The sequence below is a fragment of the Pantherophis guttatus genome, chromosome 3 (genome assembly GCF_059756535.1).
Source record: "Pantherophis guttatus breed Tessera chromosome 3, ASM5975653v1, whole genome shotgun sequence".
Classification (NCBI taxonomy): Eukaryota; Metazoa; Chordata; class Lepidosauria; order Squamata; family Colubridae; genus Pantherophis; species Pantherophis guttatus.
This window is the reverse complement of record NC_142065.1, coordinates 25,182,189-25,205,536: the sequence shown is the minus strand read 5'-3', so window position 1 is coordinate 25,205,536 and position 23,348 is coordinate 25,182,189. Positions and strand designations below refer to the sequence as shown.

Below are 23,348 nucleotides of genomic sequence, written 5' to 3'. Positions count from 1 at the left end.
ACACAAACTGCGACTGGTCAGAGAGGAAGGAGGAGAACCACCACAACATGGTGCCCCCCACCCCTAACCCCTCCAACCGGCACAGCATGATACCATGGTCGATGGTATCAAAAGCCGCTGAGAGATCTAACAGGACCAGGACAGAGGAGCAACCCCTGTCCCAAGCCGTCCAGAGATCATCAACCAATGCCGTTTCCATGCTGTGCCTAGGTCTGAAGCCCGACTGGAACGGATCGAGATAGACCGCTTCATCCAGGTACTGGGGGAACTGTCGCGCCACCACACTCAACAACCTTCGCCACAAAGCAGAGGTTGGAGACTGGACGGTAATTTGCTAAAACAGCTGGGTCCAAGGAGGGCTTCTTGAGGAGGGGCCTCACCACCGCCTCTTTCAAGGCAGCAGGAAAGTAGCCCTCTCTCAAAGAAGCATTGACAACCTTTTGGAGCCAGCCTCGTGTAACCTCCCGGAAAGCCAGCACCAACCAGGAGGGACATGGGTCCAATAAACATGTGGCCGTGCTAAGTCTACCCAGAATCCTGTCCACGTCTTCAGGGGTCACTGGGTCAAACCCCTCCCAGATAACACTCTCAAGACCTGTCTCCGTCACCCTGCCTGCATCTATTCAGTCAGAGTCCAGGCCTTCCCAAATTTGAGCGACTTTGTCATGCAGATACTGCACAAAACCCTCAGCCCTGCCCTCCAAGGGGTCCTCCCACGCTCCCGGATGGAGCAGGGAGCGGGTCACCCTGAACAGGGCAGCCGGGCGGTTATCTGCAGACACGATAAGAACGGAAAAATAATTAAACTTTGCCGTTTTTATCGCCACTAGGTAGGTCTTAATATGAGACCTTACCAGTGTTTGGTCGAATTTGGAAAGGCTAGCCCTCCAACTGCTCTCCAGGCGTCTTTTCCGGCGCTTTATCTCCCTCAGCTCCTTGGAGAACCAGGGAGCTAAGTGAGATCGGCGCCGGGTCAGAGGCCGCAAAGGCACGACACAGTCCAAAGCTCCAATGGCCGCCCTATCCCAGGCGGCCACCAGGTCTTCAGCCAGGTCATGAGCCAGAGCCTCACGACCCAGCTGTTGTTAATATATATTAACATTTCACCTAAATTAGTAAAACCACAATAAAATATAAATGTTAAAAAGACTATTGTAAATGTGCTTGGTCTTGCCAAGGGACACAAGGTTCATTGTTTGGATTGACAGATTAATGTGATTATCCGTTTAGAAAAGTGTGTCTCAAATCTTAGCAACTTTAAGATATGTGGACTTCAACTCCCATAATTCCCCAGCTAGCCATGCTGACATATCTTAAAATTGCTAAGCAGGCTGGCTGGGGAATTCTGGGAATGGAAGTCCACATATTTTAAAGTTGCTAAGCTTGAGAAACACTGATTTAGAATAATTTAAAATTTCACTGGCAGAATCCCATCCCTGCCTTTGTAATTGCAATTACATGGTGCCAGTTAGGCTCAAGTCTCAAGATGTTTGGGCCTGTCCTGATGCAGCCTTCAGCATCTCATGAGGAAACAAAATGGTCTATTAAATCTCTCTGCTCAAAACCCAGAAATGCAAACTTTACAATGTTGTATGCGGGGAAGATTTTCCTGGGACATTTCCACGTGAAATCAATGGAACCAAACTATTAAATATTTAAAGAAGAAAGAATTCCACACACCCACAGGATATTGTAAGGGGGAACAGAAGAATAAAAGTGGAGCGGTGTCATCCTGCTGCATGCATTGTGATGTTTCACTCGAGTAGGAATGGGCAGAACCAGGCACAATGGAGGAAACATTGCTTTCATCTTTTCATGAAAGCAACAAGAGATTGTGGATGTGGATGCCTACAGGTTCACATCAAATCAGTGCAATCAAACTAGCTCAGTGATGGTGAACCTTTGGGGCTCAGGGTAGCAAAAAATTTTTTAAAAAATCTAATTTGTCTTTGCTGGCATGTACCCCGCAAACAAAAGATAAAACAATTCTTTTATATTCATTTTAAGAAAATATAGTCCAATCATGTTTATGATCCCCAAGATCTGCCACATACGGTCTTTCTACTGACAGGAACTTGGGGCCTATCTGAGGCTGTTCTGGGTCACACAAGCCTTTGTCCTTGAAGTGGCTTTGAAGAATGCTCTTCTGAAACATCTGCAGCCTCCAAAAACCAGGTAAAAGAACACATTTTAATGCAATTTTCAGAGGTTCCAGAGACCATGATAGAGCACAACCTTCTCAAGCAATTTCTAAAAACTCTGGTGGTCATCTGAGAAGCATATCCCATTACTGTATAGCCTTGGCAGCCTCCAAAAATCATGCAAGAACAGTGATATTAGTGAACTGTTGTCTCAACCAAAACATGGATTGTTGTCTCTGATGTGTGTATCCTAGGTTCATCATCACTGACCTAGCTAAACTAGTGACTCAATACCTCCTTAATAAACACTTGGATTTTGTCATAAATTCTGTGTTCATAACAAGGAAAGTGTTGCAGCTGGTATTTGCCATGGCTAAGCATCCCTTGTCTTTTGCTTTCCTAAAACTGTTCTTCCTTCTTGAAAACTAGGTACTATCAATTCACCAAGAGCGAAAAACTAAAATTGTCCCATTTTTCCCCGTTGGATAACTTTTAGATTATTTTCCCTTCCATCTCAGTTATGCTAAACAACATGATCTAAATTTATCCCATACTGATAACATTGAGCAATTTAATTTCCACCAATGGTGCTACTGTGTTAATGGAATTATACAGGAGGGGCTTTTGCCATGGGGTGAGAAGAAATAAAAGCAAAATCCAGGTCGCTCAGCATGAGGTTAATATAATTGACTTCTAGATCATCAAAATTGCAGTTGTGACTCTAGGAAACATTAAAGAGTATGGGGAATTAGGAATTCACAAGTACACTTCATGATGAAGATCTGGCAGCAAAAATTTGATGAGTCCCAATATAGGATAAAACTAGTCATGTACTGCCTCCGGGTGGTTTGTGTAAGTAAAAATGCCACACAGAATACACACTGTGTGAATGATAACACGGTAAACATGACAAACATGATAAAACCTGAGCTTAAGGTAAAGTAGACTGCTATTAACATTCATGTAGGTAGTTAGTTAAGGAAACAGTAATACCCCTGTATTACTAAATGAGCTTCACTTTGACATTTTGACATCGTTTTCTTTAAATTTCATCTCATTGGGTATAGTTAGTGACTTCCATTTTGAAACTGAAGCTCTTCTAGTGAAATGCCAACTTCTATTTCTCCCTACAATATTTGGAAACAGCTGAAATATAGTAAATTTCTCACCTTTTGTTTCTTAACTAATTTATATGTTAAGTCAGTGCTGACTCTTAGCAATCACATAGACTTTCTCTGTGATCTGTCCCTAACCTTCAGCTATACCAATAGTGCACCAATCATTACTGTTCCTGAGTAGTTTTTTTTAAAAAAATATTACAGCATTTGCAAACAAACAAACAAAAATTAAATATTTTCTTTAATCAAATAGGTTCCTGTATTTAATATGGTATGAGGAGGAGGATATAGTGCTTTGGGGGTACTTCGCACTAACCATCCGAGAATAGTTAATTTAGAAGCTAAGATGGGAATACAAATGCAACAAAGTGAGGTTTGAAAGATACATGTAAGTGTTCCAGCCTTTCACAAACAAAATGGAAATCTAGTATTATGTTTGATTTAAAAATAACCCAGACAAAAATGGAAGCCCCGTAGTTTCGTGTGTGCCACCTGTTTTAGTCATAAAGAAACACAATAAGCAAAAAAGATATTTAGTTTAATACAAATTTTATACAAAGAAAATGTGAAAAAATACTTCCATATGCTAAAAGCAATTATGCTTCACAAATAAGGCCAGCTAGGCTATCTTTGACACAACTGCAATTCACAAATAGTCTGCTCTTGATTTGTTTTTCCTGTTCATTTTGTTTTCTTTCCTCTAATGTGCATACTAGCTGGAGACTGTACAGACTGCATTCTTTATAAACAATGGGAGAAATCAATTATGACTAAAATGTACAGCAAAATGTACTGGAATGATATCATACAATTAAATTTGCTCATATACATACATCATCTTGCTTTGTTCAATGCTTTGTTTACACAACATACAAAATGATACTACAGTATAAGTGTAACAGACAGTGTTTTCATGGATTACTTTCTCTCTCATACTGTACTGCTTCATGCTCACATAAAAACATAAAAAAAAATCCCATAATACATGCTCTAGCCCAGCATCAATGTCTTTTGCTCATTTTTCCAAGTGACCTGGCCATTTCTTGTTCTTGTGTTCCCTTTTTCCAAAGTCCTCCAAAAAATCTTGTATGGATGTGTATGTGTGTATAAACCCAGTACGAAGGATATCTTCCAGATCCACTTGTGTCCAAAATATTTGATTACTGTATTGCCAACTGCTATTAAGGTTCTTGCTTCCTTTTCCTTAGTATTAACAAAACTTTATTTTTTGTAAACATTCTCTCTCACATTAAATACGCTACACAAAATTTGCTGTTTAATGTACTTGAGACCCAAAGATTGAAAATTATTATTTTTTTAAACGCCAGCACTAATTTCAGTTGCATACACAAGGCATTGTCTTCTTTTCCAAATACAAGCCAAGTACTTCAGCTCTTTTCTTCTTTAAATTCTAAAGAGGAAGAATGGTTTCTATGTGCAACTGTCATTCCCAGAAGATCATTCCTCTTGATGACATTTGTGGCAAGCCTGATTTAGTCGTTCCTTCACAAATTTCCAACATGTGCTAAAGTCAGTACAAATATAAAAAAGGGATGGCACTCTTAACGTCATCCACAAATTGTACATAATTTACAACAGTATAGATTTACCATCAATTTTACCAGTCCTCCGGCTTTTTAAAGCCAACACTAATGCTTTACATTAATGTAGTGTAGTTAACTGCTTTGTACACATGTACAAAGGTAAAAGTCTCAACCTTTGAGGTTAATCCAAAAAACTGTAGGCATTTTTTCACATTTCTAATGAAGAGATTATTATTATTCCAACAGTTGCCTGGTCTCCTTTGTTAACAGTTAGACTCTTCGTACTTGGACAGGCATTGTCGTTTGAACGTACTGAACTCCTGTTCTCATTGCCATGGTCCCAGCTGTAGGACTTACTACTACCGGAATGGTCTGCAGATTTAAAACAAAAAGATACATCGTCTCAGAAATGAAGAACTGTGTCATGCAAAAAATTCAAATAGGCTATCATCAAAGACTTCATTGCACACCACCATTGTAAACTACTTCTGTAATGATACAAGACAGAGTATTTTTTTTACACTAGTGTTTGGTTCCACAATATGCATTCTCAAGCCTGCAAATACATATTTTTCAATATATTTGCAAGTAATTCATTAACAATAAATGACACAATAGAGTAGATGTTTAACATTTTGAATATATCAATATGCTGACTTTTAGTGAAGAACAATGAATACCTCAGTAATTACATTCAGTACCCCATAATAACAAAGTGAAAACAGAATTTCAGAAATGTCCGTAAATTTATTAAAAAGAAAAAACTGAAATGGCATAAGTATTCAGACCCTTTGCAACAACACTTGAAATTTAGCTCAGGTGACTCCCATTTCTCTACATTATTGCTGACATGTTTTTACACCTGACTGAAGTCACACAGCCAAGACAACACAGGAGGGGCTTAGGGACAACTCTGTGAATGTTCTAGAGTGGCCAAGCCAGAGCCCCAACTTGAACCCTATTGAACATCGCTGGAGGGACCTGAAAATGGCTGTCCTGCGACAGTTGCCATCCTATCTGACTGAGCTTAAGAGGATTTGCAAGGTAGAATGGCAGTATATCCCCCAAACCAGGTATGCAAAGCTTGTCATGTCATACCCAAAAAGACTTGAGGCTGCAATTGAAGCCAAAGGTGCTTCAAGAAAGTACTGAGTGAAGAGTCTGAGTACTTATGCCAATGTGATATTTCAGTTTTTTCTTTTTAATAAATTTATAGACATTTCTAAAATTCTGTTTTCATTTTGTCGTTATGAGGGGGAAAATGATTTTCAACAACTGTAGAATCAGGCTGCAGCATAACAAAATTGACAAAAGTGAAGGAGGTCTGAATACTTTCTGAATGCACTATATGTGTGTGTGTGTACGTGTATGTATGCACACACACTTATTAGAACTATTGTTTATTCTTCGTCACCTCTCAAAGATGTCTTTCAGAGAAGTACCAAATATTTCAAAAACAAAACTTTTCTAGCTTGAAGTTTTGAAATTAAAACAAGGTGTTGGACTGTTCTTACCATCACAAAAATGTTTCACTTTAACTAAAAATGGATTGGCCTGTTTCAAAGCCTGAATCTGAAATATTTACATATCTCTATTGTACTCTATTTTTGCTGCTGGTAGAACTGGATTAGAAGAGTAGAGTTTATATAAATTTCTACCAGCAGCAAGAATAGGGTACAGTAGAGATATGTAAATATGTAAAATATGTAAATATTTCAGATTCAGGCTTTGAAACAGGCTTTTATATATATAATTTTTTTTCATTCTGAAAAGTACAATGGTAGATGAGCCCACCCAGTAAGTTCATTAGCAAACTCAATATGCATTCCATTATTCTAGGAGCATACAATAAACTAATACAATAAAACATTTTTAGTATTTAAAGAAAAAGAATTAATGAATTTGGGCATGCCATGGAGCATATGAATATCAATATTATGATGACATACATGAGAGTAAATGTATATGCTGCACATTTGGAGCTACCAGTGAGATGTATGTTGATGTCAGCCAAGGTCCCTCTACCAAATTATTTTATTTACAGTTGAGGTGCTCTTAGAAAGTACAGTTCTCACCAATAATCAATCACACCTGCACTCCTGTTCCTTTCCTTTCCTTCCTTAAAGAAACTTTGGTCACTAAAGGATAGCAAAAGCTGGAGGCTGTCAAACTGCTTCCCTGATATGCTAGCAAAAACTTTTCTTATATGGACAGAGTCAGTCTTCGGATTATGACAGCAATGGGAACTGGAATACTGTTGCTCAGAAATGCAGTGGTAAAGCATGACAGCACGTGTCATGTGTCATCACAATTGCTGACATTGAGACCACACAGGTCATTAAGCAAGGACTGCAGCATCTGGCTTTCTGCTGACTTCCTCTTTGACTTTGCTTGTGGGAAGTCAGCAAGTTGACTCCTCCTCATCTGATAAGTCAAATTCATTCAAATAGTCTGATTCTGGATTTTCCTCCTCAAATTGACTACAATTAACTACAGAGTGTTGCATAGTATTTTGAGACACATTGTAAGATGTTGATGGTATAGGTTCTGATAATAAGCCTGATTGTTGCAATCCTGCTTGGAAAATGCGAGAAAATGTTTGTGAAAGTAAAGCTTGGAAATCCAAATTCTGACTCTGTAATAGACCTTCTCCAACACGTAGGCCAGCGGCCATAGGAGTGAATGTGGCCTCAGGGTTAGCCTGAACAAAAGTCTGTTGAACTGACCCCACTGTGGCCCTGTTTTGAGATTCTGTATTCATAGGCTTAGCAGCCATAGACAAACTTTGATTTTCTGATGGCAAATCCGCCTGTTGCCAAATCATTGCTTCCTCATCTATGTCAGGATATATTATTTTTTCAGTAGTCTGAGGTAAAATCACCTCCTGAACCTCTCTTTGAGGTATAGCTTGAGCTGCCATTCTGGCTCTATTGAACTGTTTTTCAAGAGCATTATGTCTGCGTAAATCATCTCTGGAAGGTTTGTCCCCTTGCCTGGACATAGATTGCTCAGACATACCCCTGGTCCTGGCTCTGCCCTTCTTAGATTTATTAGGCTTAGGGGATGGTACCCTAGGAGGAGAATCCTCCTGATCTAAGTCTGATGAAATATTTACCTCTGCCATTGTTTATAAAATAATTAAAATAATTAAAATAACCAAAAATTTTATACTTTCCTTTGAGAGTAGTTTTCAGGAGGTCACACAATGCCAGACAGCGTCTGTAAATGACTCCTCACAATTGCTGTTAATAGTCCACCAACGACTTAGATGAAAAGCTGCCCTTGACCGCTCTAAGCAATAGGCGGGTAGGCGCTAAAAGATCAGATCAAATAGAAGCGCGAGATCGGAACCTCAAGCCGACTCGGCTTCAAATGCAGCCTCCTTTGTTAACTTCGTTGAAAAATGCTTTGTTAATATATGGAGTTTGCTTACAATGCAGGGACTCCGAAGCCGCTTGTGAAGCTAAACAATTAAGGCAGAGAGTTGCGAGAGCGAGGGCGGTCTTACCGGCTAGCCAAATAACCCTCTTCTCGCTCGCGGCTCAAACGGCTGCTTTAGGACCGTTGCCAGGTCCTCCTCCCTCGTGCTGTCCCAATAACTGTCAAAGCGGCTGGCGTCCCAGCTGGGAAACCGCCAAAGCCGCGCAGCGCTAAATAGTATCAAATTTAATTGAAAGCAGCTGGCGCCCCAGCCGGGAAACGCCGAAGCTGCTCAGCACCGACACAATGTATCTCGTTGAATCCACAACTCTCGGAAGAAAAAAATTACCAAAATTTCTGCTATTTGCAACAATTTAAGCCAAGAACAAAAGCACACCAGTCTAATCACCTGTGACTGAGTGAAAAGACTGGACATGCGCAGAAGAAAGGGGCGTGACCAGGCTGTAGAGGAAGTTTGAATGGCACCCAGTCAGTCCAATGACAGTGGATCATAGCCCAATCGGTGGAATATCTGAGCAGCGAGGGAGGAAAATGTGATACGCTATGACAGAAGGATACTGCAGTTTCAGCACCACAAGCATATGAGCTAAACTGCAATTCACAAAGTAAAGGAGAGTCCAAAATCAGACCTGACTGTTAAATATAAGTATTTTATGATTGAAAAATGGTGGCCTGGTTGTCAAACAAGGCCAGCAATGCACAGCAAAACACATCTGCTAAATAAATGATTTTAACTGAGTTTATATAACATGGTAGGCTAAATATAGTTGGCTAGACTGAATTAGTGCATTCTGTATCCCAGTCAGTCTGGTCAACCACTGAGTTAAGAAAACAAACAAGTAAGCATGAACAGGTAGTCCTCACTTACTAACAATAGTAAGTTATTGACTAATTGTAAGTAACAAACTTATGACAATCAGTACTGAAAAAGGAGAGTTACAGCCAGTCCTTGAAGTTGCTGCCACTGCAGTATCCTTGTGCTCATGTGATCATAATTTGGATGCTTTACAACCAATGTATATTTATGATGGTTGCAGCATCCTGTGGTCATGTGATTGCCATTACAACTTTCACATTTAGCTTCCGACAAGCAAGTCAATGGAGAAGCCGCCAAGAAACTGCAAGTTACAATTACATGATATCACACTTAATGACCATAAGTTGGCATGGCCACAGGACATTACACTTAATGACTGTGTGGCTTAGCAATCAGTTGAAATTGTGTTTGGTAAATTAGGTCTACCTATAGTACAAACACTGACCTTAGTTGAAGAATGCTGCATATTATCATTTTCCAATTGTAGCATAAAGCAGGTCAAATTACAAAATTTTTAGCACAGGATATTTCCAATTGTCAGCCATCACCACTCCCACCCCCATAGTTCCTGAGAGATTTTATTACCTCTCTGGATTCCTTTAATGAGGATTAAAAGATTTTGGGAGAAGAGAAGCACCAGCTTAAAAAATTAAATGAGGTTCATGCTTATTGCCAATATGGGCATGGAACAAAGACACAATTCAATGATATGCAACCTCTAGGACAGTGATGGCTAACCTTTTGGCCGTCATGTACCAAAAGCAGGGGGAGTCGCGCGTGGGCATGCCCACATCCATAATTCAATCCCCCCATGCATGCATGCACGAAATCCCTCCCCCGCGCCCAGTTTGGGGTGTAGCAAGCCTCCCTAAAGCCTCCAGAGGTCGAAAACGGCCCATTTCCAGACTTCTGGTAGGCTCGGTAGGCCCATTTTTCAACCTCCCAAGGCTCCAGAGGCTTTCTTGGAGCCTGGGAAGGGAGAAAACGGCCTTCCACACCTGCCCTGGTGGCCCTCTGGAGGCCAGAAATAGCCCATTTCCCGACTTCCAGTGAGCCTGAAGGCCCGTTTTTACCCTCCCAAGGTTCGAGGCTCTCTTGAAGCCTGGGGAGGGCGAAAACGGCCTTCTCCACCCACCAGAGGCCGAAAATGCCCGCCCAGAGCCTACACGCGAGCCCTGTTCTTACCTGGCATCCAAAACAGGCCACGTGGAGTCTCCTGGGAGGGGAGGGATGGTGTGAGCGGGGCCAGCCGAGAAATCAACTGGCCCGCGCGCGCATGCGCTAAGCTAGGGCAACGGCTCGTGTGCCTGCACATATGGCTCCACGTGCCACCTGTGGCACACATGGGTCTAGGATGAATGTGGAATCTAATAGCATATTTGTTCTCTGACAGGACTAAAATATTTTTAACTTCCGGAGGACTGGAGGCTTCCAAGTCTTAAAATACTTGTTTTGTCCTTACCATCAATGCCCTCGAAATGCAAAACAGCCTACATCATAAAACTCTTGACACTTTCCAACACTTTCCCTGATACTAGATGGAGTACAAACCAAATTGTAAACCTAGCCTAATCTTAAACTAAGAGCATCACTGCCCATATCAATAAGGAAATTTCAAAATATTCTATTCTATCTCTGTTTATTTTCTAAACCACTGACGGGACCAAATTTCTTGGATATATAAAAAAAAACTATTAACAATTTAAAATATCCAGAATATTTAAAACATTAATCTATGGTAAAATCCAATGCGCAATTTTAGTGGCTAGTGGGAAGCATTGGTTATCTTAGATGGTGAAAATCTTGTAGGAGAAAGTATTCTCTCATGTGACCTAGGATCAATCCATGTAAGGCATTCAAATAATACGTAACACTTTGTACTATACCTAGAAAATAACTGACATCCAATGTATCACAGAAAGCTATGGAAAGTTCCAATTCCAAATTCAGAGACTGAGGGTTAATTAATTAGTATTAATTAAAATTAACATTCATTAGTTAATGAATGTTAATTGTCCCACAAGTTTAAACAACTATAGAAGAATATTTAGATATGGTCATGAAACAAAGTATCACTTCCTTCTGTATAAATTGCCATAGCACAGACTCTCAAATGACCTCCATGCTGTGCCTTATTGGTGTTATAATGAACTGTCTGTCATTAGTGTTCTACCCATCTTACTTTCTCCTTCATTCCACAGTGCTCTTCCATGGACTACATACCATGAGGAAGATTTTAAAACAAGGAAGGTGGTATTTATGCAGTTGTGTCTACCACTCTAGTAAATTCCCAATTCTAGAACTCAATGAAGCATTGTCTGAATTGCCTGCAGAATCTATTCTAAAACAGTGTTATGACTCCTGGAAAAACCAGCAGATTCAAGAAACTGTTTGGAAAAGCAAGCTGAATTTGTTCTCCACCCCTGCACAGACGGAGAGTGATTGCAAGTCCTACCTTAACCAGGCAGTGGTCCATTCATGACAATGGGAATTCACCCATGAATCATTCTTTCAGCCAGAATAAAAGACCAAGTGAGTAAGCCAGCAGATCTTTGCCTCTAAGATCCAATGTCATAAATGTCACAGCTGCTATGAATTCCTGAGTCATACCAGACAGTCCAGGCTGAAATAGATGTGGAAGTCTCCTAGAACCTAGAATCCTATAAGCCACCTAGACTTACTTAATTGAGAAAGTATATAAATAAATCAGTGAATTACTTAATGAGCTGGTTGTTACACACAGCCATATTTCCTCTCCGTCTAACTTCCTCTAGCCTGCTTAATTACTGAAACAGATCCTCTTGCCTCATCCAACTAGGTTTGTTATACAAGCCAGGTCAGCTCTCATCTATGATCAAATCATGAAATGTTTCCAATTCTGTTGTTTATTTATGTGCCACAGAAAAGAAGCAAGGGTGAATTCTATGTGGAACTGAAACAATTCACTGGGAAAACTAAGTTATTGGATTAGCTAGCAAAAGAAACTAACTGCTAATTTCACTTTCTATCTAGTGACATATTGACTTCTACCTTCTTATTCTCTACCACCATCAAAATACTAGCCCTCTTGACAAAACCCTTACCACCATGTCCATTACTCACTACTGGTCCCTGATGCTTCTTAGTCAACCAATTAATTAGAGCACATGACAATTCCTAAATTTAATGCAATTTTGAAATAAAAAAAGCAAAAACACAACAGCTGAAGAATAGCATAGCTTTCCCTAAACTGCTTCAGAAACTATAATAGCAATATAGAATTTTAAATCAATAAATAAAACTTGAATCTTTGATTGTCCTAGATGACAATGTACGATGTAAAAGAAATGGCAATGTATAGCAAAATAAAGCATTTTGCACAGCAAATTGAATTAAGACCAGTGAATTCATATTGTGGTAACACAGGAGAAAACCCATCCTCCCTCCAAAATAAATGAGCTGTTTCAATGTCAAAAACAGTACTTACAATTGTGGGTTGAGTAGTTGGTATATAGGTAGTGGTCTGCGGTACCTGGACCAACTTTATAGGCTGGCTGCTTGTCACACCTGTTGCTATCTGCAGAGACAGCACAGGTAACCAGAGTGAAAGGTTCAGTTTTTATGTCAATGCCACCTATTTATTAACATGGTTTTGGATTTAGATCTTGCCTTTCCTAAATGGAAGGACTGCCTCTGACTGCTGGGGGAAGAGGGGAAATGATTTTTACAGGTTCCTCCTCTCTGCTGTATCAAAAACCCCATCAATCTGCTATGGGGGACAAGGAAGAGTTGATAAATCTTCCTGAAGCATGAGACATAGTGCTAGGTATTGTAATAGATGGGAAGCAGCTAAAATTTACCTTCTATCCATCTTTTGGTTCTTAGTGAAACTTGCTCACAAAATATCCCCCATTTGTGAAACCAAACTCTGGATTTAACCCATAAATATGTCAATGCTTGGCTTAAAAAAAACACCCTACATTTTAATGAATTCACAGGTTACATTTTTATAAATAAAAGCAAAATTTAAAATATGAAAGTGAGCAATGCATACAATTTGATGTTTCAAACAGATATAACAATTATGTGAATGCAATTTGAGATTTCCAAAGAAAAATATTTCATGATAAAAAACTTATCACAGAGAGCACAGTACAATTACAAGTAAGGTAACTATTTAGCAATTTCTTGTTAAGAAATACAGTATTTTTCAGTGTCTTTAATTCTAAATATGCACTGGGCCATCCTTTCTTTGTCTCTAGAATGCATAAGACCTATGACACGTTTCCTTAGAATAAAGCAAGGCAATTAAATTATATAGTTTTGTAAGAGATACTGATTTCTTGAGGTGGAGCTGATATAAAATGTCACGATAAAAGAGTTTCATTTTTTTCAACAGAATGTACTATTGTGCTTTAAGAAAAACTAACAGGGACATATAGGAATGGATAGAAATCAGAAATGTACTTGTTAATAAAATGTTATTGTAACTGCTAGTGTTGCTTTAAAAAGAAAGCCAGGACCCATATTTGACCGATACAAGATAAAGAACAACAATAGTTATCTATATATGATTAACAATTCTAGTATCTGTTATTCTGCAGAAGAGTAAGGATACTGAATTAGATAAAGATGTGGGTAATGTTTTCAAAACTCAGCTTTCAGCATTTGACAGAACACGTGTGTGTATGAGAGTGTGTGTGTGTGTGTGAATTTCAAAATAAGAGAAGTCTGAGGGATATGTGTGATGAGCCTGAGCAATCACTACATCCCAAGTGGGTGGAAACAGGGCAAAATCACATGAGAATTTATAACATAATGCCATGATAAAAAAAAAAAAAAAGGTAGCACATACAACATTAGATACATCCTGGATCCTTAAGAGCTATCTCTGAAATGGTGAAAATAAAGACAAAGGTATTTCACCAGCCCTCAATAAAATAAAATAAAATCTCCTTTATTGCTTTGTACAGCTTTTAAAAATAAACCTTAAAGCGAGGGAACCTTAAAGCACCAAGGAAGGACATACTTACTGTAACACTTTCCTTGCTTTTTTCCACAGCTGCCTCTTTTTCTTTTGGAGCACTGGTTGCTTCTGTAGGTGCAGGCTGTGCACTGGAACCAGGTTGGGATGCTTTGTTTAATGTTTCTGAACTAACTTCACTCTCTGTCTCTTGCTGGGTTGCAGTAGCTAAAATAAAAACCAAGGGAGTTTAAAAATGGAGGTGAGATTCATTCACAAATAGATTGAAAGATAAACAGTGTAACTGTAGAAACACTAGCCCATTACCTGATTGTGTACAAGACTTCATATGTTCTGGCCAATGAGCTTGTTGACAAGGATAGTCACAATAGCTGGTATTCCAACAACAGTAAAAGATGGCCTCTTTTTTGCAGTTGGCACACCACTGCTTCTTTTTGGTCTCATCCACAGCTTGTTGCTTTTCCAATTCCAGTTGTTTCTTCACTTCAGCAATTAAACGATCTCTTTCTTGCTCTAAGCTTTGTCGCATTTCAGCCATTGTGAGTTCTAGGTAACAGATGAACAGCATGTAATCTAACAACTAATTTAAATGGCCTGTCTGTTAAGTAATAATGGTAAGCTACCTTAAGGGAAATCAAAACATACTGATTTATTACAATAAAGGCAGACAAATTTACATTATAATGTGCAGTGGTGGGATAATTTTTTTTTTTACTACCGGTTCTGTGGATGTGGCTTGGTGGGCGTGGCAGGGGAAAGATACTATAAAATCTCCATTTTCTCTCCACTCCAGGGGAAAGTTACTGCAAAATCCCCCATTTCCTCCTGATCAGCTGGGACTCGGGAGGCAGAGAATAGATGGGGGCGGGGCCAGTCAGAGGTGGTATTTACCGGTTCTCCGAACTACTCAAAATTTCCACTACCAGTTCTCCAGAACTGGTCAGAACCTGCTGAATACCACCTCTGATAATGTGTATACTTATGTATGTAATCTTATTGTATAAGATCTTAAGACATTCAAGAAATAATTACCAATCAATTTAGAAGGTTTATTAACTATCATGATGACATACTGTGACAACTGAGCTAGACTTCTATAATTGATTATCTATATGAAAAACAGATCAGCACAGATGTTTCTTTATATGCCGGGCCATGAATCACGAAAATATTTAACAAAAATAATGTTGTTTTTATACCCAGATTATGTTTCATTTCTGAGAGCTCTTGCTGATGTAACCACTGAAGCTTTTCAATTTCAATTCTCAGACGACGAATCTGAAATATTAAAAAACAATAACAACAGGAGTGTCAGTCAAAATAGAATAAAAGCTTTCTTTCTCCTCTATCCCCACATTTGTTTCTGAGGGGGGACTCTTTAAATCAGATCTGGGTGCATAGGGAAGAGGGAGGGAGAGAGGCCATGAAAGGAAATCCAATTGCATGGATGACAATCTTTATTTAGAAACTAATCACTTTCATGGAAAAATATCTCGGTGTTGTTAATAAGATCAGAATAAACATGCTTTCTATGAATTGGGCAAAATAAATAATGGCACCTATTCTTTCTCCTAGTGGAATAGAGAGAAAGGAGGGCAAATGTGCATGAGTAAATAAAGCTCTTCCCAAAGACATATACTTGTTTCTCCTGCCTTATAGTAAATACTATCCCTCACAACACAAAGTTGTATTGTATTGTATTCAGTACACACAATCCGATATAATGATATGGTGAATTAAGTATTTCCAAATGTTAACTGGATCTTGGATAATTTGTGCAATAGGCTAGGCTTTACTACTTTTTCTGGTAGAGGTACTAGAAAAATCTTTAAAAACTGAGTTTGCTGTATCTATCATGAAGTAATGTTATTATATTGTTACTTTTAGCATAGAAAGTCTCAGCCGTATGACATAAATTCTTCATTTTACTGTGCTCTCTCAGGCACACAGCATCCGATTAATAATTTCAAGAGTTGACATAAGAGCAGAGACAGAAACAGAAGATTTGAAATAGGGTTGTACAACTTTCATTAATTTCATACTTGGCTGTTATGTTATTCCTCAATCTTTCAGGGCCCCAGCCTAGATTACTCTGAATGGTTTACAAGATTTCAATATTTAAGGTGAAAAAAACAAAAGAACATATAATCTGCAATATTCCTGAAAACATATATAACACCATTTTTTTCAGGAGCAGTTATAAACCTTCCATTCCAGGTCTTCATGGCTCTCCAAAATGTTAGTAAGACAGGACAGGCTATAACTCTGAGGGTAATTTATTTGGGGGGGTGGGGGAGACTTCCCCAAGAAGGAATAACAGTCACAGTCAGAGTAGCAACTGCTCAGCAAGGCCTTCTTTTTGGATTTCATTGGATGGATGCATTCTATTTGAAGTAGGGAGTTTCCTTAAGCTACAAAGTGCTTTAAAGTTTGCTACCAACAGATTCAATTGCAGCAGGAGGCCAGTGTAGTTCCTGCAGCAGAGGTTTTATATGCACAAACTAGGCTGAACTTACTAGCTAGGCTGTAGCATTTTGAACTGAATTTTGTGAATGATTAAGGACAGTTCTCTGTAAAATCAGATAAAATAACTAGTTATGTGCCAAGCCTGCATTCCAAAGTGGAGGAAGCCAAGTCAAGTACCCACATGGACTATTCAATTAATATGACTGCTCCCCATATATTTAAATATCTCCCTTTCTGTCACATTAACATTGTATTGATACTAATTTTTGAAGAGTGTCTAGAGATTATAATCAAGACTTTTAGGAACTGTCAATGGTCCTCAAGCAATAGGTATATACTCCTGATTTAACACAAATATTATATTTTAAAGGTAAGATTTTTAACTATAGCTTAAATGCAGCTCCAAAGAGCAGCTTGGAAAACCCGATCGAGTAAGAGAATAAAATAAGCAACAAAAGCATAAGAATTACCACACACTTCATGCTAGGGGAATATGAAACTCCAAACACATACCATAGCAGGGTATACTGCCATTTATCACAATTCCACACTATAACCAGATTTTAACAGCTTTCCAGACAGCTAACAGGGAGAGAGCCAGTCTAATGTCAGGGAGGAGGATGGGTAATGCTGTTCTAAAGAAGAGGGGACAACCCTTTCAGAGGTGCCCAAAGAGAGTCCAGATCTAATTGGATGAGCAGAAACCATTGGGAATAGTGGTTCCAAAGACATTGAGGTCACAAGTCATGTAGGGTTTTATAAGTGACATCCAGGACTTTGAACTTAATGTGGAAAGTAACTAATAATATAGTAGTTCTGATAGTAGGAGTATCACATAGGAATAGTAAGTGGCACACTAGCCACTGCCTTCTTGATCAGTTGTAGCTTCTAGGTGGCTTTCAAGGACAGCCCTAGGCAGACAGTAAAGAATACGAACCTCAGCAATTGTGCTTCCAGTAGTATTTTTTGAAAGGTCATTATATATTTCAGTCATTGTTCCTTTTATAGCATCCATCATCTGTTTAAAAAAAATATACAGAATTAAACATTTATTTACTGGGAAGAGCTCCTTCAGTTTTGTTTACACCAGATATGATGAAAAGGATTATACTGGAATATAAAATGAGTGTTGTAGTTTTCATACTTAACATTCATTTGCCATTCCAGAGTTAAATGTTACTTCCAAGCAACTGAGCCTGATGAAGAGCAATGAATGTATTCCCATCCCCAAATTTAAAGCACAAGTACCCTGTTCCCCCCAAAATAAGACATCCTCTGATAATAAACCCAATCAAGCTTTTTGAGTGCATGGCAATAAGGCCAAGCGCTTAATTCAGGGTTCAAAAAAATATAAGACAGGGTCTTATTTTCAGGGAAACATGGTATTAATGTAAACAGGATCCTCCCCACTTCCAAGCTTACCATTGCTTTCACTTGACAAACAAAAGCAGCAGCTCTATCTCCAGCAGCTACCTAGCAATGTATTCCATAGGAAACCATCTGGCATTGCACCTTAACTTTGGTTCAAAAAACTATAGAGGAGACTTGGCAAAAACAGACCCTATAATCTCTTTGTTTGCTTTAAAATATGGGTATCATGCCATTTATATCAATATATATATAACCCAGATCAGAGGGAAGACTAAAACATTATTTGACTTTGCCTTGCTCTTCAAGTGAAGAACCTAGATAACTTGAGGGTTATTGTTCACTTTGCATTCTAAACCTTTTGTCCTCAATGCTATAATCTAAACTCTATGAAAGACTACTTATCAGTTCTGCAGTAAGACTTAGAACTAGCCTTGAACATTCAAATTAGCATGTTCCTAGGAAGGGCATAATCAAGGAAAATTTGACATAGTTCCACTAAGCACTATGGGGACCAGTTTAAATTCTCACCATAACAGATTATTTGTCTCGGAGGGGTAAGTATGCGCTGGCAGAGAAGGTGAGCTAAGATGAGTGAATGTGTGTGTGTGTGCATGCATATTAAGTAAATGAGATGGAGGGGGAATAGAAAGGATCTGTGTCTGCTCTAGGCAAATGAGCCATTGAAGCAGGCCTGCCATGACTGGCCCTGTCCACTGTTGTTATGTAGTTATATCGATCTTTGTTATCTAATGTCACACACACACACAGAAACACACACATGTAGCACAGAGGTAGATTTTATAGGGAGAATAAGGATTTATTCAAAACAACTTTGACTCCTGGTGACTTTACAGATGTGTCCATATAGTTATTTTCAACAACAGTATGGAATCCCTTCTTGTTTTTTTGTCTGGTAATTTTTTCGTATAGCCTACACCCCTGCTATCTCCAATCCAAGTACTAATTGTACCTAACCCTGTTTAGTTTCTCAGCCTAAAGAAGGTTGGCCAGGTTTTGCAGAAAAAAAAGTATTGGTGTCAACCCACAATATTTTGGCTAATATTCCCCTTCTATTCTTATCCAAAAAACACAGAACAAGTAAAAAAAAAATTACACATCTTCTGGTTATGCATTAGGGAGACAACTTAAAATGTTGCTGCTACGTTCTTCTGTGAGCTCAAATGTTAATCCTATCCATGAGAATGGTGAAAATAACAAAGGAATGATGAACCCTCTGTACATGTTAAAATTGCATTAACTGAAATCAAGCATTAAATAACACTTTTTTTTAAAAAGCTTACTTTACTAGTATACTTAGCAATATCTGCAGCCACATCTGCTGAAGCTGTTGCTATTGGCAAGTCTGTATTAACTGAAGATGAAAGTGTATTTGCTGATCCAGAACTGGTTACTATAGAAACAGGCTGAGTGCTTGTAACCAGGGTGATAGTTGACGTTGAAGTACTCTGAGTAATTTCTTTTTGCTGTACAGCTAGAAGACAAAACAAATCTGAAAATGAGTTACTATATATTTCAAGGCATTTAGAAAATTAAAAAGAGGTCACTTCTGAAATAAATATTATTTGGTAGTTTTTCAGTCTCGTTACTAGAACTATAATACTATTTAATCTGTGAATGATGTTATTAACAGGTAAAACCAGCCTTAAGATAAGGGCAGGAACATAAGAGTACACATGCTGATTTTATCAGCTGTAAAATGCCCTGTAGGTATTCACCAATTAATAAGGCATTATGCTTATTAGGACAACTAGAACATGGGTGTCAAACTCACGGCATCATGTTGCCATCATGTGATGTATCGTGATGTTTTTCCCCTTCACGGAGCTGGGGTGGGTGTGGCCTGCGCGTGACGCATGCAGCTCATGGGCCGCCAGTTTGATACCCCTGAACTAGAACATTACAAAATCATTTAAAAGGTTTGAGTGTAAAACCAAAGTGGTAGTGGAAAAAAAGAAGTGGTAGTTCCAAAGACTGCAATATTTAAATTTCTTAAAACAAAATACAGACAATATTAAGTAGATTTAAGTCAATTTGTTTTATTATATACTATATGTCATAATATATACTAGTATATCATAAATATTCAAAATATCTGAAAGACTGCTGGTATAAATATAATCATAACTGTTCCTTAATATACGTTATGAACTCAAGAGGTTTATTTAAAGACAGTTCAGTCCACAATCAAAGATTGTAAGGCACTGTAAGCCGCCCTGAGTCTCCGGAGAAGGGTGGCATATAAATCAAATTTAAAAAAAAAGAGAGAGATAGATCCAATTTTTTCTTTCTCCTGCAATTTCCCTCCACCCCCAATGTAGCTGTGAAGGGCTCAGTAATCACTTGTGAAGAAAGGATGGTCAGCAAAAATAACCGCTTCATCCTGCATAAGGAAAGCATCTGCTGGTTTCAAAAAACTTTCATATTTGAGGGGAGGTTTTCCTTTTACAGGATGGTCTATCTAGATCAGGGGTGTCAAACTTGTGGCCTGCGGGCCGGATGCATCACAAGCTGGTCATGCCGAGTTTAGCAAAGGGAAGAAAAGTCACAGTACGTCACCTGACGAGTTTGACACCCCTGATTTAGATTCAACTTATCACTAACTACAGTGTTATTATCATAATAACCTGTGTTCTTATATTATTTTTATATTAAATCCACTTGGTTAATTAAATCATCGATAAAAGGACTGGACAATTCATATTCCAACTGAAAGGTTTCTTACTATATATAGTAGTGGAATGTTTGATGATCTCCTCATTTTTGTGCAATTCATATCTGAGGTCTGAGCACAACTACTGTGAACGTATTGCAATGAGCAGACATTAGGAAAGGTGGGCAATACCTTTCACTGCCTGTCTTGTCTGGTATCTTGTTCCTTGGGAAGACTGAGGCTGCTGCTGCTGCTGCTGCTGATTTTGCTGCTGCTGCTGCTGCTGCTGTTGCTGCTGCTGCCTTTGTACCTTCTGCATATGCCATTTCTGGGAAGAAGTCTGAAATTTGTTTGAAGAATTCCACACTACCCGCTGCACTGCTGGGACGGTTTCCTTTGGTAGGAGAGGTCTCTGTTTTTTTACGGGACTGCCAGTAGCTGCCGCTGGAGTGTTGACAGCAGAAGCAGCACTTGTTGTAGCTGTAACACCAGCTGGGGGTGTCTGGGATGCTGATCGAGTAAGCACCTGAGTTTCAACTGGAGGCTGACTGTTGACACTTGAAGGAACTGGGGTTTTAACTGTAGCTAACCAGGTTAAAAAAAAAAACAAGAACAAAGATTTATTGGAAATTCAGTGTTATAAGGGAATATGATAAAACATAGATTACCAAGCATTTGATTCTTTGTTATCAAGTGAAAAGTCTATTGTTTTAGATTTAGAAAGAAATTTACAAGGGTTTGCAAAAATAGTTTCACCTGCAAGTATGATTAAATGAAAATAAATACTGTATATAATTTGGTTAGAGAGTTTAAACTTTTTGAACTTTTGGCATTTCACTCTTGTACTCTCCTGTCATTTTGTATTATACATATGTCCTGTTTGTAATATCCTTTGTCATGGATTTATATTCGTCCATGGTATCAGAGCCTGAAATCTTCCTTCAGATTTTGAAACAGTAAAACTGAAATCAAGGCATTTACAACACTGAGTCCACTTATTTTAAGCAAGATCCAGATAAGCAGGATTTTCAGAGAAATTTAAAGATTTCTGGATGGCATGTAAGACAATGATCCACTTGAGATGCAATAATTTTGATTTAATTGCAATCATTCAGTTTACATAGAATGAATTGGCCCTCAAGGGGAAGAAATATTATGAATGAAGGCAAAATATATATGACCCAGGATATTGCTGCAAGTGTCAACTCTGAGGTGAACATAGCTGAGGGAGGGAGTGGGGGGGGGGGGGGGAAATAGTTAGATGGGGTTTTGTAGCCAAAACAATAAAGCTTTCCTGTGGGAACCCAAGGACATTCTCACAGGTGGCTGGCCAGAGGAGTGAAGTAACCAAGCAACCGGCCAGCTCCTGGATTGGACAGCGTGACCAGTGACTTGGGGGAAAGGAGAAATGTTTACTTTTAATTAGGTGAAAGCCACGGGAACTTTTATAGTCGGCTTTCACCAGTCTTGCCAATATGATGTATCCAATAAAACTGTTCTTTGAGGAATTTGCCTGCCTCAGAATTCTATTTTCTATGGGTGTATTATTTGGAACCCTGACAGCAAAATCCAATCTGGGTCGGTGACGGAGACCAGAGGTTTACTCTTTACTCTTCCGAAGATTCTTGTCCAAATTGACATAATACTATGTATCTTTTATATGTATCCTATAATATATACTATGTATCCTCGAGTTATGACAATTATGATGCCCACAATTTATGCTACGTGAAAACATTTGTTAAACGAGTTTGCCCCATTTTATGACTTTTCTTGCCAGCTAAGTGAATCATTGTGTTTGTTAAGTTAGTAACATGGTTGTAAAGTAAATCTGGATTTCCCATTGACTCTGCTTGTTGCAAGGTTACAAAAGCTGATTACATGACCCCAGAACACTGCAACCGCCATAAATATGAACCACTTGCATTTTGGTCATGTGAAAAATGGCCATGACACTTTTTTCAGTGCCGTTGTAACTTTGAATGGTCACTAAATTAAATAAATAAGTTGAGGATTGCCTGTGTAATGTACCCATATAAACTAAGAAAAAATATCAAATTTTGGATAATATTTAAATAAGGAAAAATGGGTAAGAAACAATAGCTGCTTTAGCCCAAATAAAGGATCATTAGGAGCAGGTAACACACAAATTAATAAGATCTATTAATCTTTTATTAAAGAATCATGAAATAGATGTTTCTGAATCACCCTTGCATAATATGTATAAATTATTCTGACTTAATGACTGCCCTGTTTAGTGACTGTTTGAAGTTCCAATGGCACTGCAAAAGTAACTTTACAACTGGAACTCACACTCAATGACTGTTGCAGAGTCCCCAAGGTTATGTAATTGAAATTTGGGTGCTTTACAATTGGTGGGCATTTACAAAAGTTGTCATGTCTTGTGGTCATCGTTTACAAATTTCACAGTCAGCTTCTGACAAGCAGTCAATGAAGTAGGCAGTAAAAACATAAGTTGCATCACGTGATGTCTCGCTTAACAAGTATGAGTGAATTGCTTAACGACCAGGGCGTAAATGAGGCTGCAAGTCCGTCATGGTCATATGTCTCACTTAACAAATGTGTCACTTACTAACAAAGTTGCTGGTCCCAACTACATTCATCAAGCGATATGGGAACTCTTTAAACCCTTAGCTGTATTAGCATTCATATTTTGCATAAGACACATATATCTATTCTATATATACTATCAGTTTTGTTTCATTTGTATCTGAGCAGAGGTTCATATATCTATTCTTTTCTTAATTTTTAATTTTCCTAAGGAATGACTCCTGGATCTTTTGAATATTTCCCTC

At 38.6% G+C, this 23,348-nt stretch overlaps 1 protein-coding gene across 12 annotated transcripts in view; it reads right to left on the bottom strand.

The window, feature by feature from the left end:
* Window positions 1–3,791: 3,791 nt before the first annotated feature.
* ZMYND8 (zinc finger MYND-type containing 8) overlaps window positions 3,792–23,348 on the bottom strand; it is a 98,865-nt gene continuing 79,308 nt past the window's right edge. For 10 of the 12 annotated variants that reach the window (XM_034413837.3, XM_087889139.1, XM_087889140.1 and 7 more), the window contains 8 exons: window positions 20,725–21,117; window positions 19,163–19,353; window positions 17,428–17,508; window positions 15,224–15,302; window positions 14,331–14,570; window positions 14,074–14,231; window positions 12,528–12,617; window positions 3,792–5,175 (listed from right to left, as the gene is read on the bottom strand). In XM_034413837.3, coding sequence (XP_034269728.2) covers window positions 5,074–5,175; window positions 12,528–12,617; window positions 14,074–14,231; window positions 14,331–14,570; window positions 15,224–15,302; window positions 17,428–17,508; window positions 19,163–19,353; window positions 20,725–21,117 — 1,334 coding nt within the window. In that variant the 3' untranslated portion in view covers window positions 3,792–5,073. The remainder of the gene's footprint in view (window positions 5,176–12,527; window positions 12,618–14,073; window positions 14,232–14,330; window positions 14,571–15,223; window positions 15,303–17,427; window positions 17,509–19,162; window positions 19,354–20,724; window positions 21,118–23,348) is intronic. The other 2 variants (XM_034413843.3, XM_087889142.1) reach the window with 1 other exon arrangement.